Source organism: Passer domesticus, chromosome 1 (genome assembly GCF_036417665.1).
Source record: "Passer domesticus isolate bPasDom1 chromosome 1, bPasDom1.hap1, whole genome shotgun sequence".
Classification (NCBI taxonomy): Eukaryota; Metazoa; Chordata; class Aves; order Passeriformes; family Passeridae; genus Passer; species Passer domesticus.
The window spans coordinates 33,354,712-33,375,264 of NC_087474.1; the positions used below are offsets into that span (position 1 = coordinate 33,354,712).

At 37.6% G+C, this 20,553-nt stretch overlaps 1 protein-coding gene across 3 annotated transcripts in view; it reads right to left on the bottom strand.

Moving 5' to 3' along the window:
- Positions 1-20,553, bottom strand: part of JAZF1 (JAZF zinc finger 1) — a 187,160-nt gene that overhangs the window by 19,761 nt on the left and 146,846 nt on the right. For all 3 annotated transcript variants that reach the window (XM_064413080.1, XM_064413084.1, XM_064413072.1), the window contains exon 3: positions 10,014-10,210. In XM_064413080.1, coding sequence (XP_064269150.1) covers positions 10,014-10,210 — 197 coding nt within the window. The remainder of the gene's footprint in view (positions 1-10,013; positions 10,211-20,553) is intronic.

Sequence of the window (20,553 nt, forward strand, 5' to 3'; positions counted from 1 at the left end):
CTGTATGTGATGGGTGTGCTTGTACACAAAAATCCCTATCCTATCACAAATTAACACAGAGATAATCTTTACTTTTAAGCTTATTGTACATTTTTTGTTCTTGACACTGTTAAAAATGGTTTGCCAGGGTAGGCTACTATGATGGGGATTATAAAATAGTTCCTGTGCTTGGAAGTACTTTAAATCTACGAGCCATGTTTCTATTGCTGCTTTGTAGCTCAAATCCCAAAACTAGTGATGATTTTATGAGTTGCTGTAGTCTAGACAACTTGGTTACTTTTCAATTAAATTGTTCCTTGGGGAGACTACTGTGAAAATTCCCATACAATTAATTACAGGTATGTGCAATTAAAATACAATTCTACAGCACAGTAGCTTTACAATTGCTGGTGCAATTTATGTCTGTATCAAACAAGAATGCTCTGAAGGGGCTGGGAAGACAAAGTACAACATGCAGAAGATTACATGCAAAGCTACCTGTAGTGAATGAAATGAAATAAAAGGTAGTGTTAAATTTTTGTGTGCCTTTTCCTCTGGTCATATTCAGAATTTTACTAGAAAGCACAAAATCTGACAACTGAACTAATCTTCCCAGAACATATTTTTATAGCAAACTGGGCTCAACACATTTTTTCATTAAGTAAAAGAGCAAATCAGAAATTTAAGAGAATTATAATGAAAATGCACCCATAAAGCAGGAAAATGAAGAAAAACAGAAAATGCAGCAAAAACCTGAGAAGAATAATTATTTTAAAAAGTCAACATGTATTTCCCCTCACAGCAAAGCCCCATTTTCCCCCATCGGTTATTTTCATATTAGTCTTACTTTCCTTTATATATACTTAAAAATGTCCTTTTAACTCTAAAAGCAATTTAAATGGTTAGAAGCACCACTTTAAAATAGTATCATTCTGTGAATGGAGTATAGGCCTTTTTGTACTTAAGTTATAAGTTAGTTTAAGATGGAGTTAAACAAATGACTGAGCAGGGGAGGTTATCATAGTACCTATCTTTATGCAAACCATAGAAAAGGTTAGTTTCAGGACAATCTCCATAATTTTGCCCCATCCTCACAGGTTTACAGGCTTGGATCAGTGGAAATACCAAACCTCTGAAAAATTAAGACACTTATGGGTCATGTCAGCTTGTCCTGCACAGCCCTGCAGAAATCCTCCAGGATCTGTGCCCCAAAGCTACAGGACTATGAAAGAACTGTGGTCATGCACTTGCAGCCCTGTGGTTCTTGCAGCCTTAACCAAAACTCCTCATTCACCTGGTCCTTGTGAACTGAAAGAGGTGGACTTTGAGGGGTCCCAAACACCCTGTAAAACAAACCAGATCACTTCTGTAAGGCAAACAGGGCTGGGGTTTGTGAGTCCTTATGACTCTGGTTTTGCCTGGGAGATAAAAAAAAAAGACATCAGGGCCTCTCTTGTAACAGACACAGCCATCAAAGTGGGCCAGCTCCCATCCTTCCTCCTTTTAGGGTTCAGCCAAACTGCAGAGCAGGTAATGTTACAGCTAAAGGTCAAAAAACATGCAGGTTTGACCAGGTTAATGTCTTGGTCTTCAGGATCATTTCAAGCTGTTTGATTTGGAACTACAAGTTAGCCTAAGACATGACAATGTTGATGCACCTACAATATGGAATTATCTCTGCTCTGCAGATCCTCCAAACCTAAGTCTCAGTATGCTTTGGGAATGTCATTCTTTTCTGGTTTGGTTTAGTCACTGAGCAACCAGGTTAACACACAGTCTTGTCACTCTAACAAAGCCAGGCAGTGACCTGACAGCTGGTGACTGCTAGGAAAGAAAAAAAAAATCAGTTTCTGAGGCACTTAGCTGAGCACAGTGATGAACTTGAACATTTTTTTCACTTTGGATTACTGAAGAAAAAGCTAAATATGTACAGGTTTACAGCCTGGCTCCCTAAAATTGAAATGTGACATGTAGCTCTGAAGCAACATCTTTTAGCTGTGGGAACAAATCCCACCCGTTTTAAGAAAACCCCTATAAGAAATAATTGTACTTTTACTTACTAGCTTTCATTGTTTTAGAAACCTTCTATTATAGCTCTATTCCTTAAGGTAGAAACTGGAAACGACTACAGATTTCTCTTATTATTCATGCTTAGTCATGACCTCAGCCAAAAGCTCATGCTAAAATCTAAGCACACACATATATTATAGTTAAGTCACACATTGATCAACTGTTTTGCACAATGTCATTGATTATTTTTTCTTTTTTTTTTTACAAGAACACTCATAGGGCTCTGTTGGAATAGGTGCCTCACACTGCTAAATGCTGGGTAATTCTATGTACAATATTAGTTAGTGTGCAGGATTAATATATAGCCCCAAACCTGCAATTAGATGGAACTATTTTGGCTCCAATAAAGTTCTCTTGTGTCATCTACACAGAAATGTGAAAACCCAGCAACAGCGAAGCACCTCAGAAAGAAAGATTGTCAGGGACAACAATTCAGTTTCCACAAGATATTTTAACGTAGATGTTTTCATACCTTGCAGGTCTGAAATATCAAATGTATTCAAACATTCATTATGCTGGAGACATTAATTCTTCATTTTGTGAAGTATGCCTCACTTATTTGCCCATGGTGTTTATCCAAGAGTGAGTCCATATATCTAATTTTTAATGAAAACATAGCATAAAAGTTCTTCAGTCTCTGAACAGGCAATTAAACAAGTAGAAAGTTCTGAACAAGTAATGAGATGGCTCCTCAGACATCTGAAAGTCTGTTTTTTCAAGCTGCAACAGAGCTTACTTGATTTGTGCTTTACTGTGCTGGACACCCCATAAGTCAAACACACAAAAACGTAACACTCTCAGCCCACTTCTCAACAATTTAATACAACAGCCCTGGGATTTGATTTAATATTTCTACTTTTCATTATTTTTTTCAGTTACATCTGCATGATACTAGGCCACTTTAACATGAAGTGTAAAAATTAAATTTAAGCATTTACAGTATGCTAACATAGGTGAAGAATTTTTGAAGTGAATGGCTAAAGCTGGGTTTTCGTGACTACATAAATTCTTGAGTTTGCAACTCTGCAAGTGGTGAATATTCCATTCCAGTCTGACAAAGCACTTGTTATGTGCTCCAAGTCAGGCAGCATTTACTTCCTTAGTATTAGGTGCTAAACATTAATCATGTGCTTGAAGCCCACGTGACCTGAATTTGTAGCGTGATGTTCAAAATGCCATCAATGTGTACTTGTTCCCACTCATTTGTCCTCCCAAGTCTTAATTTCAAGCTCCCTTAAGATCTTGTAAAGGAATATTTTGCAGTCCACTTTACTTATAAAAATAAGCCCACCACAAAAGAGCAGTATCTCCCTGACTGTAGCAATATTGAGTAAATCTTCATTGCCCGAAGAGAAAGCTGTTGCAGATTATCAACTGAGTAGCAGATTGAATGGTTCATAGTCTACTCTGATTCAGCCTAACATGGAGTTCAGAAATGCCACCTGCTGACAGCAGCCAAACAGATCCTGCTATAAATAGCAGCTCTGCAACAAATTCAGCTTAATTCAGCTGTGTATTAATAGCATATCCATCAACTCAAAAAAGCTTTGAGCACCCAACTCCTCCTCCTGTAAGTCTCCAATTAATTTTTGGGAGGAACACCCCTGTTATTTTACATTTCTGCTGTTCCCTCTAAACTCACAAAGTAGTTCAGCTGAGCAGATCTCTCTTTCTTGCTGGATTCTGTTTAGTGTGCTGTTCCAGCACTCTGCGCAACAGCTGTCTGTGCCATATGATTACTTCATTGTTGAAAGCCTGACATATGGAAACTCTACTGAAATGTTAGCTGCTTTGATACCTATGAAGAAGAATGAGCTTTTACATTACAACAACGCATTTTTTCAACAACTTAAAGCAAAAAAAAAATTAAACACACATTTAGAATCTAAACCATATTAGTTTCCAGCATATGCCTGTTACTCTGTTTCAGTGCCCAATTCCAAAGGCTGGTTACTATTGTGGTTTTGGTTGCTATTACCAGCAAACAATGGGTGGTTTTCTTTCGGCTTTTGCATTCTTGGAAAAGAAAAGGGAACAGATTCAAGAGGAGGCCCGTGGGATTCCTTCATGAGTGATCCATGAAGGCAAATGCTATACAGCAGAATTACAGGAATGGTATCTCATATCATGGAGATAACAGTACATGAGATAACCAGGCTTATTGGGAGAAGTCCCTAACTGCCACACAGTGTTTCGCTTCCCAAAATCAAAGCTCCCACAACAGACAGCTCCTTAGTGGACCAGAAGAAAGGTGGATCCTTACAATCAATTTCTGAGTCCCAACTGCCTTTGGCAGGTAGAGAAAGGAGCTCCTTTGTTGGAATATGCAGACTTCCCTCCCCTGTAAATTAGTCACCCACAGAGGGAACAATGATGATCTAAATTATTTCATCAGCAGCATGAACACTTGTTAACACAGAAGGAAGCTGTAATTTTTTGGTCACTGTTTTGCCAGTAGTTGCATTTGAATCCTGAAGAAAATCCATCTGAATCAGAGAAGATAATAATAGTCCAGGTTTTTAGGGTCTATTAATTTTATTAAGTAAAAATTTATATGTACCTTTTAGAAAATATTCAGGCTCAGAAGATATTCACTAAGGCTGTAAATGGGATATGATTCTCCTTAATTTAGTTACCTAAACCTGAATCAAACACAAATGTGTTTAAAGTTATTGCAGACATTTAAGAATGCAATCACTCTAGGTATAAAAACTACTCTTAACTACACCAGGCTCTGAAAATAAGACATTGAGGGAAGACTGATTTTTTTTTTCTTTTGATTGAAAATTAATTGAATTTCACTTTCTGTTATAGAATGACATATTATATTAGGTCGTGTTTCACCACTAGCATGATTTATTAGACAAAAATTGGCCCATTTCATATAGTGTGCTCTGATTGAAATAGTGTAGCTTTAAGACTACTGACAAAGCTACAAAGCAATCTTGATTTCAGTTTCAGTATATGCTCTTTATGTCTACAAAACCACTTGTTTATTATAAATCTGCCAAAACATTATTCAGATAGTATCCTCACATGGCAAATGTAGTAATTTCTACATCAACAGTAATAATTTGATAGGCCCAGTAGTGTTTTTTTTAAGTCTCATAACATTACTTTGCCGAATTTTTAGGCATATTTGATTAAAATATCATTCTTTAGATGTTAGACTTCTTAAAGGCAAATCCTACAAAGCACTTTTTTTACTCCAGATTAAACTGATTTATTACTTTTAAATTTTACCAGAAAGGAAAAAAAAAACCCAAAATTGTAAAGTTAGATATTTTCTGTGGGTAGAAAATGGGGTCACATTGCTAGATACTGAGACTAGACTGGTGGAAATTCAAGGAAGTCTGACACATTTATGAAAGGTAAAAACTTTCAAATGCAATCAATCAAAAATGACTGAACAAATATGACTCCCCAGAAAGGCATTTATCCCAATTAATAAGGCAAACCAATAGTTAGTCACCTACTCAAATGACAGCTGTAAATCAAAATGGGACTTGCCAATTCTCTCATGGGGTCAGCCTATGACCACCCATGAAAACTGCACTCTTTCATCTCCTTTCCAAGTGGAAGGGCTGAGAAATGGCCACAGCTGTTCCAGGCAACCACAGCATCCTCAACACTTCGTGCCAGGACTGGCTGCCATCCACTGCCCCAAATGATCAGGCAGTAAATAGGTCTATAAACCTATTAAAACTGCATAAATGTTATAACTTGCAATCTATATAAAATAAAAAATAAACAGGAAAGGATGTCTCAGAGCCAGCTTCTTCAGAGCAAAATGAAATGCTAAGTATGAGGTTCCCAAGTACTCCAGCTTTTTTTTTTTCTTTTTTTCTTTTTTCTTTTTTTTGTGCAGAGGAAGGTGGGAGGGCGCAAGACTTAGGGCTGAACTATTAAAAAGGCAGTTGGTGGTATTAAACTCTTGCTTCAGAATTTATAGGAAGGCAAAAAATTCACTCCAGGCTGAAATTTACTATTCCAGGCCTGGAATAGTTTTTTTTTTTTTTTTTTTTAAGTCACAAATATAGAGGAAAATAATAAACAAACACAAACAGTGGTTTCAGATTATTTCTGGCATTTCTTCAACGCAGAAGTGGCTTTATTTTTTTTTAAAATGAGATTTATCACTGCATTTATCATTTTTCTAACTAAAATTGGGAACAGGTTATTTTACTAATTGATTGCCAATAAGTTACTACCACTGGATCTCTTTTAAAGCTTTTCAGTAAACAGATATCATAGCTTTCAAAGGAATGTCAATGCTTTGACTTACACTCAAAAGCCAGGAAGTTAGGAGTGGAAATTTCATCTGTGAGCCACACAGATGTATGAAAACATTCAAAAAATTAACAACGTATGTTAAGGATGCAATGCCAGCCCCATTTTTATCCATAACTAGACTTCATTAGTTTTGTGGGTTTAAAATTGACATTTAAAAGTAAAAGCAACATAAGTTTTTGTGACTTAATTGACTGCTCCTTAAATAAAGAGATATTTCAGTATTTGCAGACTGCTAACATCTTTCCAAAATAAGCTGTGTGCTGGTGCTACTTTGCTCTATTTCCCTACCACCCTAAGGAGCCTTTATTCCTGATGGAAGCCATTTCTTTTGCTAAATCCTGCCTGTGAACTCTAACAAGACCATTTAAGCCCTACTAAACAAAGTCTCCTGGGAGACACTATTGTTAAAATAAAAGCTGGAGCAAATTTTTAAAGTGAACGTTCTGCAACCATTAGAGGATGCAGGTCTTAAGAAGAAGAGAAAACTTGTTATAGGAGAGGGAACAAAAAGCCAAATATAAGCAGAGAGCATATGCCTGCCACCTCAAGGGTGCAGAGGGGAGGTATAGAAAATTAACTACTGCATTTCTGCTTCCCACCAAAAGCACAAACGGGCCATTTCAGGGGACTAACACACACAGAATCTGAAGATAAATACATGTCTACCTCATTACCTGAGAAGAGCCTTAAAGAGCACACTTCATTGGTGAATATTTCTGCTTCTCTATGAATAATCTCCTTTACCAAGAAGCAGGAGGTGCTTTCACGTGTGTGTGCAACATTTGCAACATCGACGTGTGTCAGTCTGGACGCTGCTCAGCTCTGTCTGAGAACGAGGCCCCACAGTCTTTTGGCACAGGTTTTTACTGTAAAACCTAACAACTGCAGCCAAAACACCTTGAGCTGCTTCTTATCGTGTTTCACAAGCTGAGTGGGTTTGGGTCTGGTCAACACATAGATGGGAGATCATTATATGAACTTGCACTCTGCTGAAAACTTACGGCAGTACTTAAAATCGTCGGGAAGTGGCGAGACATCGCTGTGAGGACATGCACCAACGTGACTGGGATCCAGGCAGCTCCTGGCTTCACCCAAGCCAAGACCAACAGCCCTGGGAAAGCCAAGATGAGCAGCATACCAAAAGGGAGGACAGTACATGGAAAAGGGGGCTCAAAAGATCAGTGTGGTTTTCGCTTTGTATGTTGAACAAGAATGATGAGAAGCCGTATATGACAGGCACTCTGATGAGGAACATGCGTTCCATGGCACCTCACCAGCCTGTAGGGCATGATTCCTCTCTGGCATCTGACGTGGCACCACCTTGGGCAGTGACAGTAATGCCAAGCACACTGCTGAGTCCTCACAATCTATCCAACAACTGAGACAGGAGACAATAAAAGGGAAAGAGCCATTCGGAGAATTCCATGAATGAATTGGGTCAAAGCTATCCCATTTTATTTTTGACAAAGTATGGGTCTAAAGCAGGATGAGGACAAGGATTATTATATTTGGATTATAACAAACACAATGTATAAGGCAACCTAAGGGAAAATAACCTCTTGGTTTTCTAAATTACCACAACATACACATTTACCTGCATTCAAAGATGAATTAACAAGAGTTTTCTTGGAGTACAAATCAAACACGACTGCATGGAAGGAATACAGCAATACTCTTCATTCTCACTGGATGCAGTGGAGGGTATGCCTGTAGGGCTTGAAAGCTGTGTAGGCACTGTGAGGCTGAAATGTAGGACAATTTACATACTCTAAATTGTTTCCCTGAAACAAATCTTGCCTAACTACACTTGGTTACACCACCCTGCTAGTCAACTGCCATATACACTTGTACTTGAGGGAAAAAGATTTGCATTGGCCAATGAAAGACATGTGAGCTGCACATCTGAAGTTAGTCTGCAACCTCTACTGGGCTGCCTCTCCAGGCACTGCACCCACAGAAACTCAGCCATGGCATGACTCTGACCACCTCACCTACCTAAGTTAGAAAAAATCCTATGCCAAGTAAAGACTGGGGAAAAAACTGTGGTTATCAGAAAAAGCTCAATGCTTACTTTAGGTCCAGAAAAACTTTTAAGAGGAGAAAAATGGAATTTCTGGGCTGAGGCTGATGAAATGCAATGCAGTAAATAGTAAATTTTTAAAGAAGTCTTAAAGAAAGAATGTATGTTTTTTGCTCCTAGGATGTTACAAATCCTAGTTTTGGAACAGGGGTCCAAAAGGGAACTTGGAACAGAGGGTGCAGAAAGTGGAAATTGGTATTATTTATAACCTGGCAGGCAGGACTTGCAGAAATGCAGCCATAACAAGCTGATTCTCTTAACTGTAGGTAAAACAACATTCTGACTAACTTTAAAAGGTTGGAAAATACACAAACAATGAAATTATTTTGGTAGACAGAGGCTGAGTTTTTTTCTTTAGTATTTGATGGAACATGTTTCAAACATTACATCACTAGCCAATACTGCTGACGGATGTGCAAAGTTACACTACCTGACCACATCAAGGAATAGCCTTCTCAGGAGGAGATGTACAAAAAGTAAACAAAAGAAGGAAGAAACTCCTTGCCATCTGCTGTAGCATGTCAAGGAAATGAATCAGTTTGTTGCAAACGGGAGATAATTAAGAAAATCTAAAATTTTCTGAATTATATTAGGATTTTATCATTTAGCTTTTCTTGACATGCTTACCTTTTTCACAACCAGGGACATACTGAACAACCACTTCATTTCACAACTTGCAGACAGAACATCTCAAGGACTGCTAAAATTTTTCCATTTAATCATTAATACTAAGACATGAAATAGCCTATATAAAAAACATGTGGCATAACAGTTTTTCAGGGCAGTGATGCTCAAGTGATTGTTGAGCATCAAGGTTCAAGTTTCCTGCTAAGGAGAATATATTGAACCTGTTTATTACAAATAGAATAGCCCTATTAAATGCATTTAACTTTTTAGAAGAAAATCCTGGTATCTAGTCTGAAGTGTACCAGAATTATCTGACAAGATCTCTACCTAAAGTAAATCAGACTGACTTAGGCCAAGAGATCTAGTTCAGGATAGTAAGCAATTTTCAGCTACTCTAATCAGTGCAAAAAAATTCCCAGGACTTTTATACCCTGGAAAACCACTGGAATATTAACTTTTGAAGGAAGGAGAGATGCCTTTTTTCCTTTATTTCTTTTCGTGGACATAGTCTCCTAATGAAAGTAATTTCTACATGATGACAGCAGCAGAACATTCCTCCCTGACCATTTACACTTATGAATTCCAGTTTCCCCTCACCAAAAAAGGAGGGGACTGGGGTAGGGGGAAGATCCTGACCACTTCTTTAACTGTACCACCAGCAGAGCTCTCCTACTGATACATAACGGGTATTTTGCACATTTGGCATTTCTAGTAAGGGTAGTTTCTTCACAAAATTTCAGCTGCAACATTTAAAATTAGCGTCCTCTACTTTAGCAAAGAATTTAGAAACAAGAGCCCAAACACATTTTAGGGACTGCAGACCAAATGTAAAATAGCACAAAGCTTTTCTGTTTTATTTTTTGGGGCTCTTCTTACCAATGCCTCAGTATGTCTCCTGTTCTCCAAATGCCACAGAGCAGAACTGCTCCCTTTATTTGGGATGAATCAAAGAGTAGGTGCTTACCTGTAGGAGTACTACTGCGAAATGAAGAGGAGGGAGTGATTGGAGGGGTGACTGGAGGAGTAAGGCTTCCACTGCTGTGGCGAGGTGGAGTAGATACATTCCCACGGGACACTGTGCTTGACAAAGTCAAAGAGAGTTTTGGCTGAATCTTTTTCTTCAAGGACTCCTGCTCACGTCGAGCTGCATCAGTCATAAATCTAGAACAGGGACAATCATGAGAATGAGAGCTTTGAACCACTGTCCACCACCAAGCTTGAAGGTAAAGTATTTTTTGCCCTCAGTGACCCAATGGAGTTTCAAACTCAGTCACGGCAAGTTCCTCTGCAACACACAATTTACAGAATACAAACATCTCCATCAACAACTTTATGTGTTCAACATCTGGGCCATTTCCTTCTGATTTCAATAAAACTTACATTAGATACCTGCATTATGTGCAAACACACATGATTTTCAAACTCCAACCAAAGCTCAGCATTATGAACAATAATATAATGATGATACTCAGTTCCTTTACAGTAACTACATTCTATCATTCTGTGAAAAAAGTAGCTGAGAAAAATGGTAGCAGCAAATGATCTTCAATTTGAAGGTCAAAGGGATAGAATTAATTACTTTGTGTAGATACATAATTTTTAATAGGAAAATCACATTCTCTTACTAAGGTTTCAGACAACGTTGCCTGGCATAAAATATGTCTAATTAAATTGTAATTTCTCAAACCTGAGTTCCCAGCTCTTGAAAACCAAATGAAGTCTCTCTGTAGAGCTCTGTACAGGCTGCTGAAGGCCTTACACAACTGAAGCTTCATCTCTGTGGGGTGCTGAGAGGGAATCCCACCAGCATGATGCAAGGTGTGCACCACACACAGTGCTGGAATTCCAGCAGTGCAACTTTCTGCATGGGATATCCCGTCTGGAATAAATGGTGCTTTTTTCACTTTCATTCTCATTCCTTTCAAAAAGGCACAGTTGAACTGAAAAAGACCACTTTTATTCCAAGCATACACAAAGAGTTACACCAGAAGACCTGATGCTGCTTTATGCTGACATTCAAAGCATCGCTTTGTATTAACTCTCACTTGAAAAGACTGGGTTTCCCCCACAGCAGGATCTCTGTCAGACTTAATGACTTACCATTCAAGAGACATTTTAATCCTCTGTCTTTCCCCTCCACTACATATGGATATACATTAATATCCATAATCTTGAAGGATTCCTAAGACAGGCTAAAGTAAATCACCTTGTCAGTACAGCCCTCTGTCCTTGAGGGTGAAGTACAAACTAGACCTGCCAGTGAATAAAAACAATATGCACTAACACATCATACAGAATAAAAGGTTAAGTTACACCCAGGCATTTGTTTGACCATGGTCTCAAACTACTATGGCATAAAATTTTAGGTACCATTAGAGCAATAAAGATGCACCCTGTCTGTCCACACCATGAAGCCATTAATAAGTGGATCTTTGCCATGATAAGTGGCATCAACACACAAGTATTAATAAACAGGTATGTCATATGACAGCTTATCTTCTTTGAACTGAGACAACAATACATCATGTCAAGCCCAGATGTGGCATTTTTATGAAGCTAATATTTAAAATGCAGATATTCATAGTAAGAATTGAGTGTTAAATTTCTCTTCTGCAACCAAGGGTGCAGATGATATTGACAAAATAGTCCTCAAATGGAAGTCTAAATTTCATTCAAGAAAATATAAGTAAAAGGATCTTAATAAAGTGGTCATTCAGTACACATTTGCTTTCCTCTAACTAGGAAATGTCTAATTCACTATTTTTGCAATTTGTACTATGATGTATGCTTGCTTCTGGATGGGAAGCCTTATTCCTTAAGAAAATGTTATGGTAACATTATAAATCCTTGAAAACTTGGAAGATAACTTCAACTGTGAGATATTAAAAGCAGCAGCATGAAAGTTGCTCTTTAGTAAACTCAGCCACAAATAACAATGTTAAAATAATATTGAGTTATAACCACTCTGGTTGAAGTCCATAAAAATCAGGAAAATGTGAAGTTATAACTGAAACTTCTCCCTGTCCTCTTAACTCATTCCCATTTGGGCTAAGCATGTAAAGTATATTCCAAAATGTCATTTGTTGTCTACATGGTGAACCTGAGAGAAATGGAAGGCAGAGCCTGTTGAGAAGTTCAGTTTCCAATATCTCACATATGGAATTAACCCTTCCAGATCCAAACAGTCCCATACATGTTTGCTGAAGCACTGGCAGTGCTGTGGGTTTGAAAATGAAACTTGCCTAAATGGATTAAAAGGAGCCATTTTTCAGTATTTTAACCGAAATGCAGTGTTATACATGTGTCTGACTATGGCAGTGCTCTTCAAAGCTTAAATGTAAGCATTATAATGATGGATATAGAATGACATTTCCAACTAAATCTTTAATTTACATGTTGGAAGTCCATTATGGTTGCAACATCATGTGTTAACGAATGAAACATGCTGGAATTAGGGCTGAACACTGGTATCTAAATTACATGCCTGCATACAATTTTCCCTGCCTAATTTAAATGCACGAGATGTCTGGGAAACAGGAAATGAACTGTAACTAAAAAAGGCTGCTGTAAGACCACTTGGGTTAAATCCCATCTTTTTGATAGTCTGTCTCACCATCTTCAGACCCATCTCTTTGCGGAGCAAAGTTACCTCTGCTATTTTCAAATTATTATCTACATAACCCTCCCCCTCTAGTTCCACCACTGTGCGCATTTCAGTCACCTTTTCTGTTGCATGTGATTTTGTTTACACCTCATAATCCTCTCTCTCTCAAACCAATACATCATGTAGGCACAGTGAAACAAGGGGGATCATTCAGCTCCCAGCCATTCATTGACTCTGTTTTGAAAGGCATGGGGTTTGTGTGCTTTCTTGCCAACAGTTCATAACATCAGGCAGGAGCAAACTCTTTCTAAAGAAATCTCTTCCACACCCATTTTTTCTTTCCTCACCCTTTCAACCTTCCTAATTATTCAAGTCACTGCTCCAAAAAAAGTAGGTGCAGTGATTTCTGAATCAAGTGCTTGCAGCGACTTTAATAAACAAAATATAGTTTTCCCCCCTCTTCTCATTCCCTGGAATGGTCCAAGTATTTTTATTGAAACTTTCCCAAGAAATTCAGCCTGAAGGAGACACCCAGCATGGAAAATTTCAGCCCAAACAGATGAATGTTGGCAACATAAGCAACTGAAACAGTCTTATAATGGAAAGTGTTGCACAACATTTCATATAGGTGGCAATATAATACAAACAGCCTTAGCTCTTGTTACCAACACAAAAAGCTGAGGCTATGCTCAAATTAAAAAAAAAAAAGCATTTTCCAAACAAACCTTTTCCAGTGTTTCTAAGACTTGTCAGCCCCAAAAGCTTTGGAGTCAAGAATGACCAGAACACAGTCTTGGAGATTTCCGTGTGCTGTTAGCGTGCACTGCCTCACGATCGTGTGTGACTCATGTGATGATGTCAGTCAGTTTATCATAAAACCTCTGCTACACACAATGCTATTGCAGTTTAAGAGCCCTGGACTCATACACCCAGACTGAGGGTAAGGGTTATGAAAATGAGCTGCAGGTAAACTGAAAAGGAAACAAAAGAACCCAGGTTACTCTTCAGAATGTATATTCCTAATAGTTCTCCTCAGAGCATGAAGCACCCTTTCCTCCTCTTCCTCGCTGCTAAATCTTGCTGATGCAGGAAGTCAGCTGCTTGGGCCAGCCCTGTTTCCATGTCCTCAGACATTCACACTGACAGTGAAGAAGGTGCATCACAGCTACCTGCTGGATTTGAATATGAATTTGCTGCATTCCTAGTCTCTCAAACATACACCAACAGAAGATGGGTCACAATCACAAATCTACTGTTCTCCAGTTACTGTGTGCACAGGGAAGAGAAGGGAGGGGGATTATTCTGAGTTTGCATAACAAGCAGGTTACACCACACAGAGACTGAAGCCCAGGACTGCTCCTATTACCTGACAATAACAAATATACCCTGTCCTCTGCCATACCACTGCCAACTAGTACTAGCCCACAACAGGGAAAGAAAGCAGAACAGAATAGTTCTGATCTCTTCTCATTACCAGATAATTATAGAAAAACATTTATAGTAGCATTCAAGTCATATTTATATTTGCCTAATTTGACTAACCTACTCTGGGAAAGCCTGTCACCTTTACCAGAATGTGAGAACATGTTGAGCTTCCATCACTTGTATTTCAGCAGACTGCTCCTTAGCCTGACACTTCCTCAACTTCAAGACTGACTGGGAAGAGGAGAAAAAAAAATCCAGGGTGCTCTATTACAGATTTATGCTGCCCTGTGGTAGTATTATATTTAGATAAAAAGTGGTCGGATGTACTTGACAGATGGGGCACACACTAGCTTGCTATCTACTAAATTAAATACATGCATGAAAGTCACACATTAATTCTCTTGCTATTCTTTACACCCACCAGACCAAGGTCCTTGCTGTATCTGTTTTCTCCCCTCAATTTTTTCCCACTTTTGCCTCAAGATGTTTATGCTATTCTTTGTCTGTGCTGTACCACGAGAATTAGGAAGCGGGGGTGGTAATTTTAGCTTTCAGTCCTCCTCATCCCATCAGCAGTGTTCAGGGAAAAAAAAAAGGCTAGGATGGAAAGTACTTCTTGTTGTACTGTATTTTAAAACCTCATGAGATCTCTACTTTGAACAGGGATTAGGAGAATCCACTTCTCAAAGGATGACCCCATTTCTGTAGGACAGGACTCTGTGGACTCCTCAAGTCAGGAGCTGTCACCCATACATTTTACTTTATCTTTTCTTGTAAAGGCAGCAAAGTGGTTTGACCTAACCAATGCCAGAAAGAATAGACAATTGCCAAGCTGAACTTCTATTGGGTTAAGGAAAATCTAGTGAAATCTAAATGGTGGGAGTTCAACAGTACTTGTTCACAGACAAGTTCACAGATTTGGGCTGTCTTGTGTCCTGGAAAGGATGAAAGGCTTTTCTCAGCTGAACCTGAACAACACTGAGCCAAAACAAAGAATCAATATCCCCAGTAATGTCTTGCCACACAATTTATGTGATCATGAGGAAAGAAATATATGAGCAAGTTTTAGACTATCCATTAACTCAAATACTTTGAAGAACACCCTTGGAGCACTTTCACATATCATTCTTCGTAGTGTGGGGAAACAGAAGTATTCCACAGCTCTTTATAGACCTTCTGCTTCACAGAAGCTAGCAACAAATTTTTTTCTTTACTTATCTTCAATTAGTTTTAGAAAAACCCTAAAAGAAACATCACTGTGAAAAACCCCCATTAACACCATGCATAATCCCCCACATGCCTTCATGCTATTTAGATTACAGACTATTTGCATAGTGCTAAAGTACGTGATTCATACAAAATCCCCTTTGGATGGTCCTGCTTTTTTTTCTAATTTCACAAAAAACGTAACAAGTGGGGAAGAAACAGCCCAAAATAATAATCTCTTCCCAACTATTCTCTCAAACCTGTATTGGATTTCACAATATGCACTAACCAGATCAAACAGATCATTAAAGGGCATTTCTAGTTTCTGGAAAGAACTCATCCAGCCCAGTGTTTATGGCAGAATCACCTCACATCTGCGTAGGACTTCAGCGTGCTCCTTCACTGAGATCAGCTCTCAGTGTTCATTCTCAGTGCCAGTTGTATTCAGACTCATCTATTGAAAACTTTTCCTATGTCCTAAATATGGAATATTTATGACAAACTGATGAGTATCTTAGACAGATAGGACAGAATCAGATTTCTTTTTATTATTAGCCTTAGGGATAATTCATTGCTAGTACAATTCTTTCATTTTCATTTTTCAACCAGTTCTCTGAAGATGTAAAACTGCTACTGCCACGAAATCAGCTATAGTTTTACATCTTAAGCCAATGTAGTAGAGACTATTAGGCTGCACATTTTTTAATTAAAAAAATTTAAATTGCATTTCTGCCTCTTCACTGAAAGACTCAAACACAACATTCAATCACACTCATTATTGTCAGTAGATTCAAGGCTGCAACCTTAGAAAATCTGCTAAATATGAGCAAGAGTTCAGCAGGTTTACTTTAGTTGTCTGCTCTTCACACATTCTTAAAAGATACAATAAGACACAATAAAATATTCATCAAGGAGGTATTTTGTGCTTCTAGCATGGACAATTGATTCAGAAGATGGAGTAATTTCATATCTAAATGTGTAAATGGAGATGATGGACAGTGATATGCCAAATAATCTATTACCACTCAAACAGAATAAAAATAAACCATCCCAAATCATATAATTGCCTAAAGCATCTGTTTTCTCACTGTTAATCAATAAAAGGCAGTGTTAAAAGCAATGGAATGAAACTTTCTTGATTTTGGGAATACACAAAAACATCAGTGTGAATTACATTTCATACTTTGGTTAACAAAAATACCAAACACTGAACATAAGCCCTAGCTTTCCATTTTATAATTATTTACTATATTATATATCATATATTTAATGCTTATGATATTAAATATATGGATTTTAATATTTTATCTTTGGAAAGAAACATTTTTTCATAATTTCGGTTTTCTTTTCTTTATTCTGTTTTCTTTTTCTTCTCTTTTATTCTGCTTACACTTATTTTCCTATGCCTTATTTTCAAGAAGCACCAAAATATTATTTAATTTAAAATTAAAACCAACCAAACATGAATCAGTGTTGTACGTTCAGCCCATCACAAAAATAGCTGTTTACTTAAAATTCAAGTGTAGGAATTTTTTTTGGGTTTTATTTTTTAGATTACATGGTACTTTTGCCTTTTCTTTCTTGAATTTAGGTAATACAGGAAATGAAAAATTCAGGGCTGCATTTTATTTTATATTCTTTTTACATTGTCAGAAAAAATGCACACTGGATAAATAACATTTGAGCAGTAACATAATCAGGGCAGTTGCAGTCTTATTTTAGACATTTCATTCTGTCTAATAAAAATAATACATATTTTTATTATTTTTAATAATAATTAATTACTTATGCCCTTGATTGATGATGGGGACTCAAGGAGAAGCCCATACTGTCTTTATGATGTTCTTAAAATAAAAAAAATTACATTTCAATGTTTAAAAGGAAAAAAGATTAGAGCTCACCAAAATTCAAGAGAGCAACAGTAATTTCCAAAACATTAGAAACATACTGCTAGTTCTCTTCCTTTCCCCTCCCACACCCTCCCTAGTTTTTTCCACCCTATCTTGAAGTAAATGAGTGAGTTTCAGAAAGGAGCTACAACTTAGCTGCAACTTCAAAATTCTGTGATTTCCATGGAGTGAGAGGCAATAGTTGAGCAAAAGAGATACTTGAAGGAGGTAATTAGCAGGAAGGCAGCAACCACTTGATACAGTGTGGTGTGATATTTTCACCTCTTCTACAAATGCAGAGAGTTTAAAAAGTCATGATAACCCTCACATCTGATGGAAATGCACATTATGCTGTCTTCTGCCTCGACATCAACTTATTGCCTATTAAACTCATCCCAGAGTTTTGCCATTGGTAAAAAAGGAGCATTTGGATGGTGTAAAACACTTGCAGAGTTTCTTGCAGTTGGGGCAGATTTTGAAGATGCTGCAGGAAAGCCCTGCCTTTAGCGTAATGTAGCAGTTCTTATTTCAGAAATCTCCTCCCTGCACTCACTAAGTGGCTTATTGGGACATACATCAGCCTTGGCTTTGCTTGCAGCCACTAACGAACCAAGCAGCCCTCGCCTGCTGCTAACAACAGATACTTTATGCATTATTGCCTAATTAATCGTTGAATATAACGCCATGAATCCTCACATTTCAGTTCATACCCTTGTTAATATACAGGAATAATGTAATGTCACACAGCCATAAAATGTTACAGAGACCAAAATGAGAATCCTAGCAGATATAAATAATGTGGCATGAAAAGCATCTTCTTCATTTTAAGTATTTTTTAAACCACATAATTTAAAAAATGCACCCTGACAGTTTTAAAATTTGCATCATAGAAACAAAACCCCCAAATTATTTTTCTTAGTATGACTAAGACAATCTCAGAGGAAAGAATACTTATAGCATCTTTTCACCAATACTCTAACTTAACCTATCAGTTATTAAATTTAAATATTTAAAATACTGTTATTTCACATTTTTTTACTTACCAGACTACTCTAAGCTTTCACATGAATGAAATGCAACATTCTTGAAAGCATAGTAAAAATTTAAATTTTACTTTAGAGAAAGTGCAGGGGTAATACATTGTGTGTGCCTTCTTATTTGTAGAAATTATAACCTTTAATAAATTACTAATGTCTTTGGACAAAATGGAATTAAGCTGCCTGTAGAATAAAAACCAAAGGGTCTGTATGTCCTAAATCTGACTTGAATCCCAAAATAGTTCTTATGTGGGACTAAGTAGCATACAAGCCCTGCTCTGGCTCCCTGCACAGGCTCCAGGACTGTCAGATTGCCTAGTTCCAGTAGCATGTTTTATGTTCAGATGTGCTTAACATAAATTACTGCATTTTTTTCCATTACTGGTCCACCCGCTTTCCTTCTTGAAAAGCTTATTGTAACTATTTATGTAAAAACAATTTCCTTCATTGAGCCCTACAGAGAAGTAGATCTGTGTACGCATGACACACGCTTTTACTGTCGGACTCGGTTTCATTTTATTGATGCCTCAAGGACTTTTACCTTTAAGAAGCAGGGAGCTGAAATGTCAGATATTTTATTCTTATAATGTTCCATTTATGTCGAGCTATTCTTGTGTCATTCCATGCTAAGTTCTCCTGAGAATTGAAGTCAACACCCAAAGACAGATTCATCATGCAAGAATTTAAAAATAGATATTATCACAAAGCATTGCTTATTAACTCTAAGGATGTCTAATACCAAGCTGCATAAATAAAACAATCTTCAGGATTTTACACAGTATTAATCAAACACATTAACCAACAGATTTTTCAGTCTTTCAGAATTGTATCACATACACAATGTCTGCACTGGCTCCTCCAGGCAGTAAGCAATCCAGAATGCCCATTCAACATAAATATGGCAAAAAGAAATTGATAAGATGCATAATAAATTAATCTCTAAAATCTATGGATGCAGTTTTTTCTTTCAAAAACAGACACCAAAGTCACAATGCATTCACAGTTTGATTTTTAAAGAAACTAAATCCATTTGTGAAAACACTGGATTCTTGAACATGATTCTCCAGTTGAGAAAGAGCATTCAGCTCAAAAATGTTCTCCCAAGCTTAAAACATAAGTGCAGATTTCGATGGAGAAGCATTTTTTGAAACTGATTTATAAATCTGTATTCAGAGGACTGGGTGGGGTAAAGCTTATAATGGAAAATTGCAGCAATCTTAACATCAGGAATGTGAAATGTCTGGTCTTAATAAACCAAGTTTTCAGGCATCATGAGTTGTTTGAAAGGACGATCGCAACTTATGAACAATTCAGCCCCACTAAAATGGCGAATTGAACATTCCCAATTCTTCAGACTCTGCTGCAATGAGTCACACGTCTACAAAATAGCCAACACGAAAGATTCCTCCTTGAAGGTAACAAAGTTCAGGTGAAGATAGACAAGGAAAAGTGGAGAAGGAAGAAGATAACCATCACATGTGTGTTTGCTCTTTCACACAAATGGAATAACGAACTCTCATTTTGGTAATTATGTGCTATTTTAAAAAAATGTACTTTTCTGCACTTTAAGCTGATTTGACTGACAAAGTTAACAGTTCATTATGTAATCATCACTGTTGTAGCAGTTTGGGGAGGGGGAAGTACCTAAGAACTAAGAATAACTCCTGAGGTCCCATTAGTCACCTGTGAGGTATAAAAGCAGAACACTGATTTGCATTTGAAAATTTTGTCCCTGTGAGTCTCGCAGTGTGCTATTGCACCCAGGCACGTATGGGATGCAGCAAATCCCCCAGTTTTGTTCAGTCCAACAGGAAACCATTCCCTTGCATCCCTCACTGGCAGCCACCCTCCCACCTCCAGCTCGAGTGATCTGATGAAACCAGCAAAACCCTGCTAGGATGCAGAAGAAAAGGACTGACATCTGAACAACTAACAATGCACTGCTGCTCAGGCAGACAGCAGGGAAGTTCCTTCAGCCCTGTTTGATCTGCTTTGCTGGAGTTATTGCAGAAAGCCGGTTTTTCATTAGGTAAGGAAAAAAAAACAACCCCAAAGTTGTGATGCAGCCTAAGTGAGGTTACAAACGCACCCTAACACAATGAAAGAAGAGAAAATAGATGGTGTAATACAGAAAGGCCCAAGACTTGCAAGTGGAAAAAAGTATAAATTACTATTTTAATTAATTTCCTAATGTAAAACACAGCTGCAGTAACGTTGGCAAATATCACCTGCCTGTTTTAAGTTTGTTAAATTAAATCATGCCCTGTAATTGGGTCTTAACATACAAAAGTATGTTTTATTTACTTTTTATTACAATATCAGTATTTTAACTTTCAGTTTGCT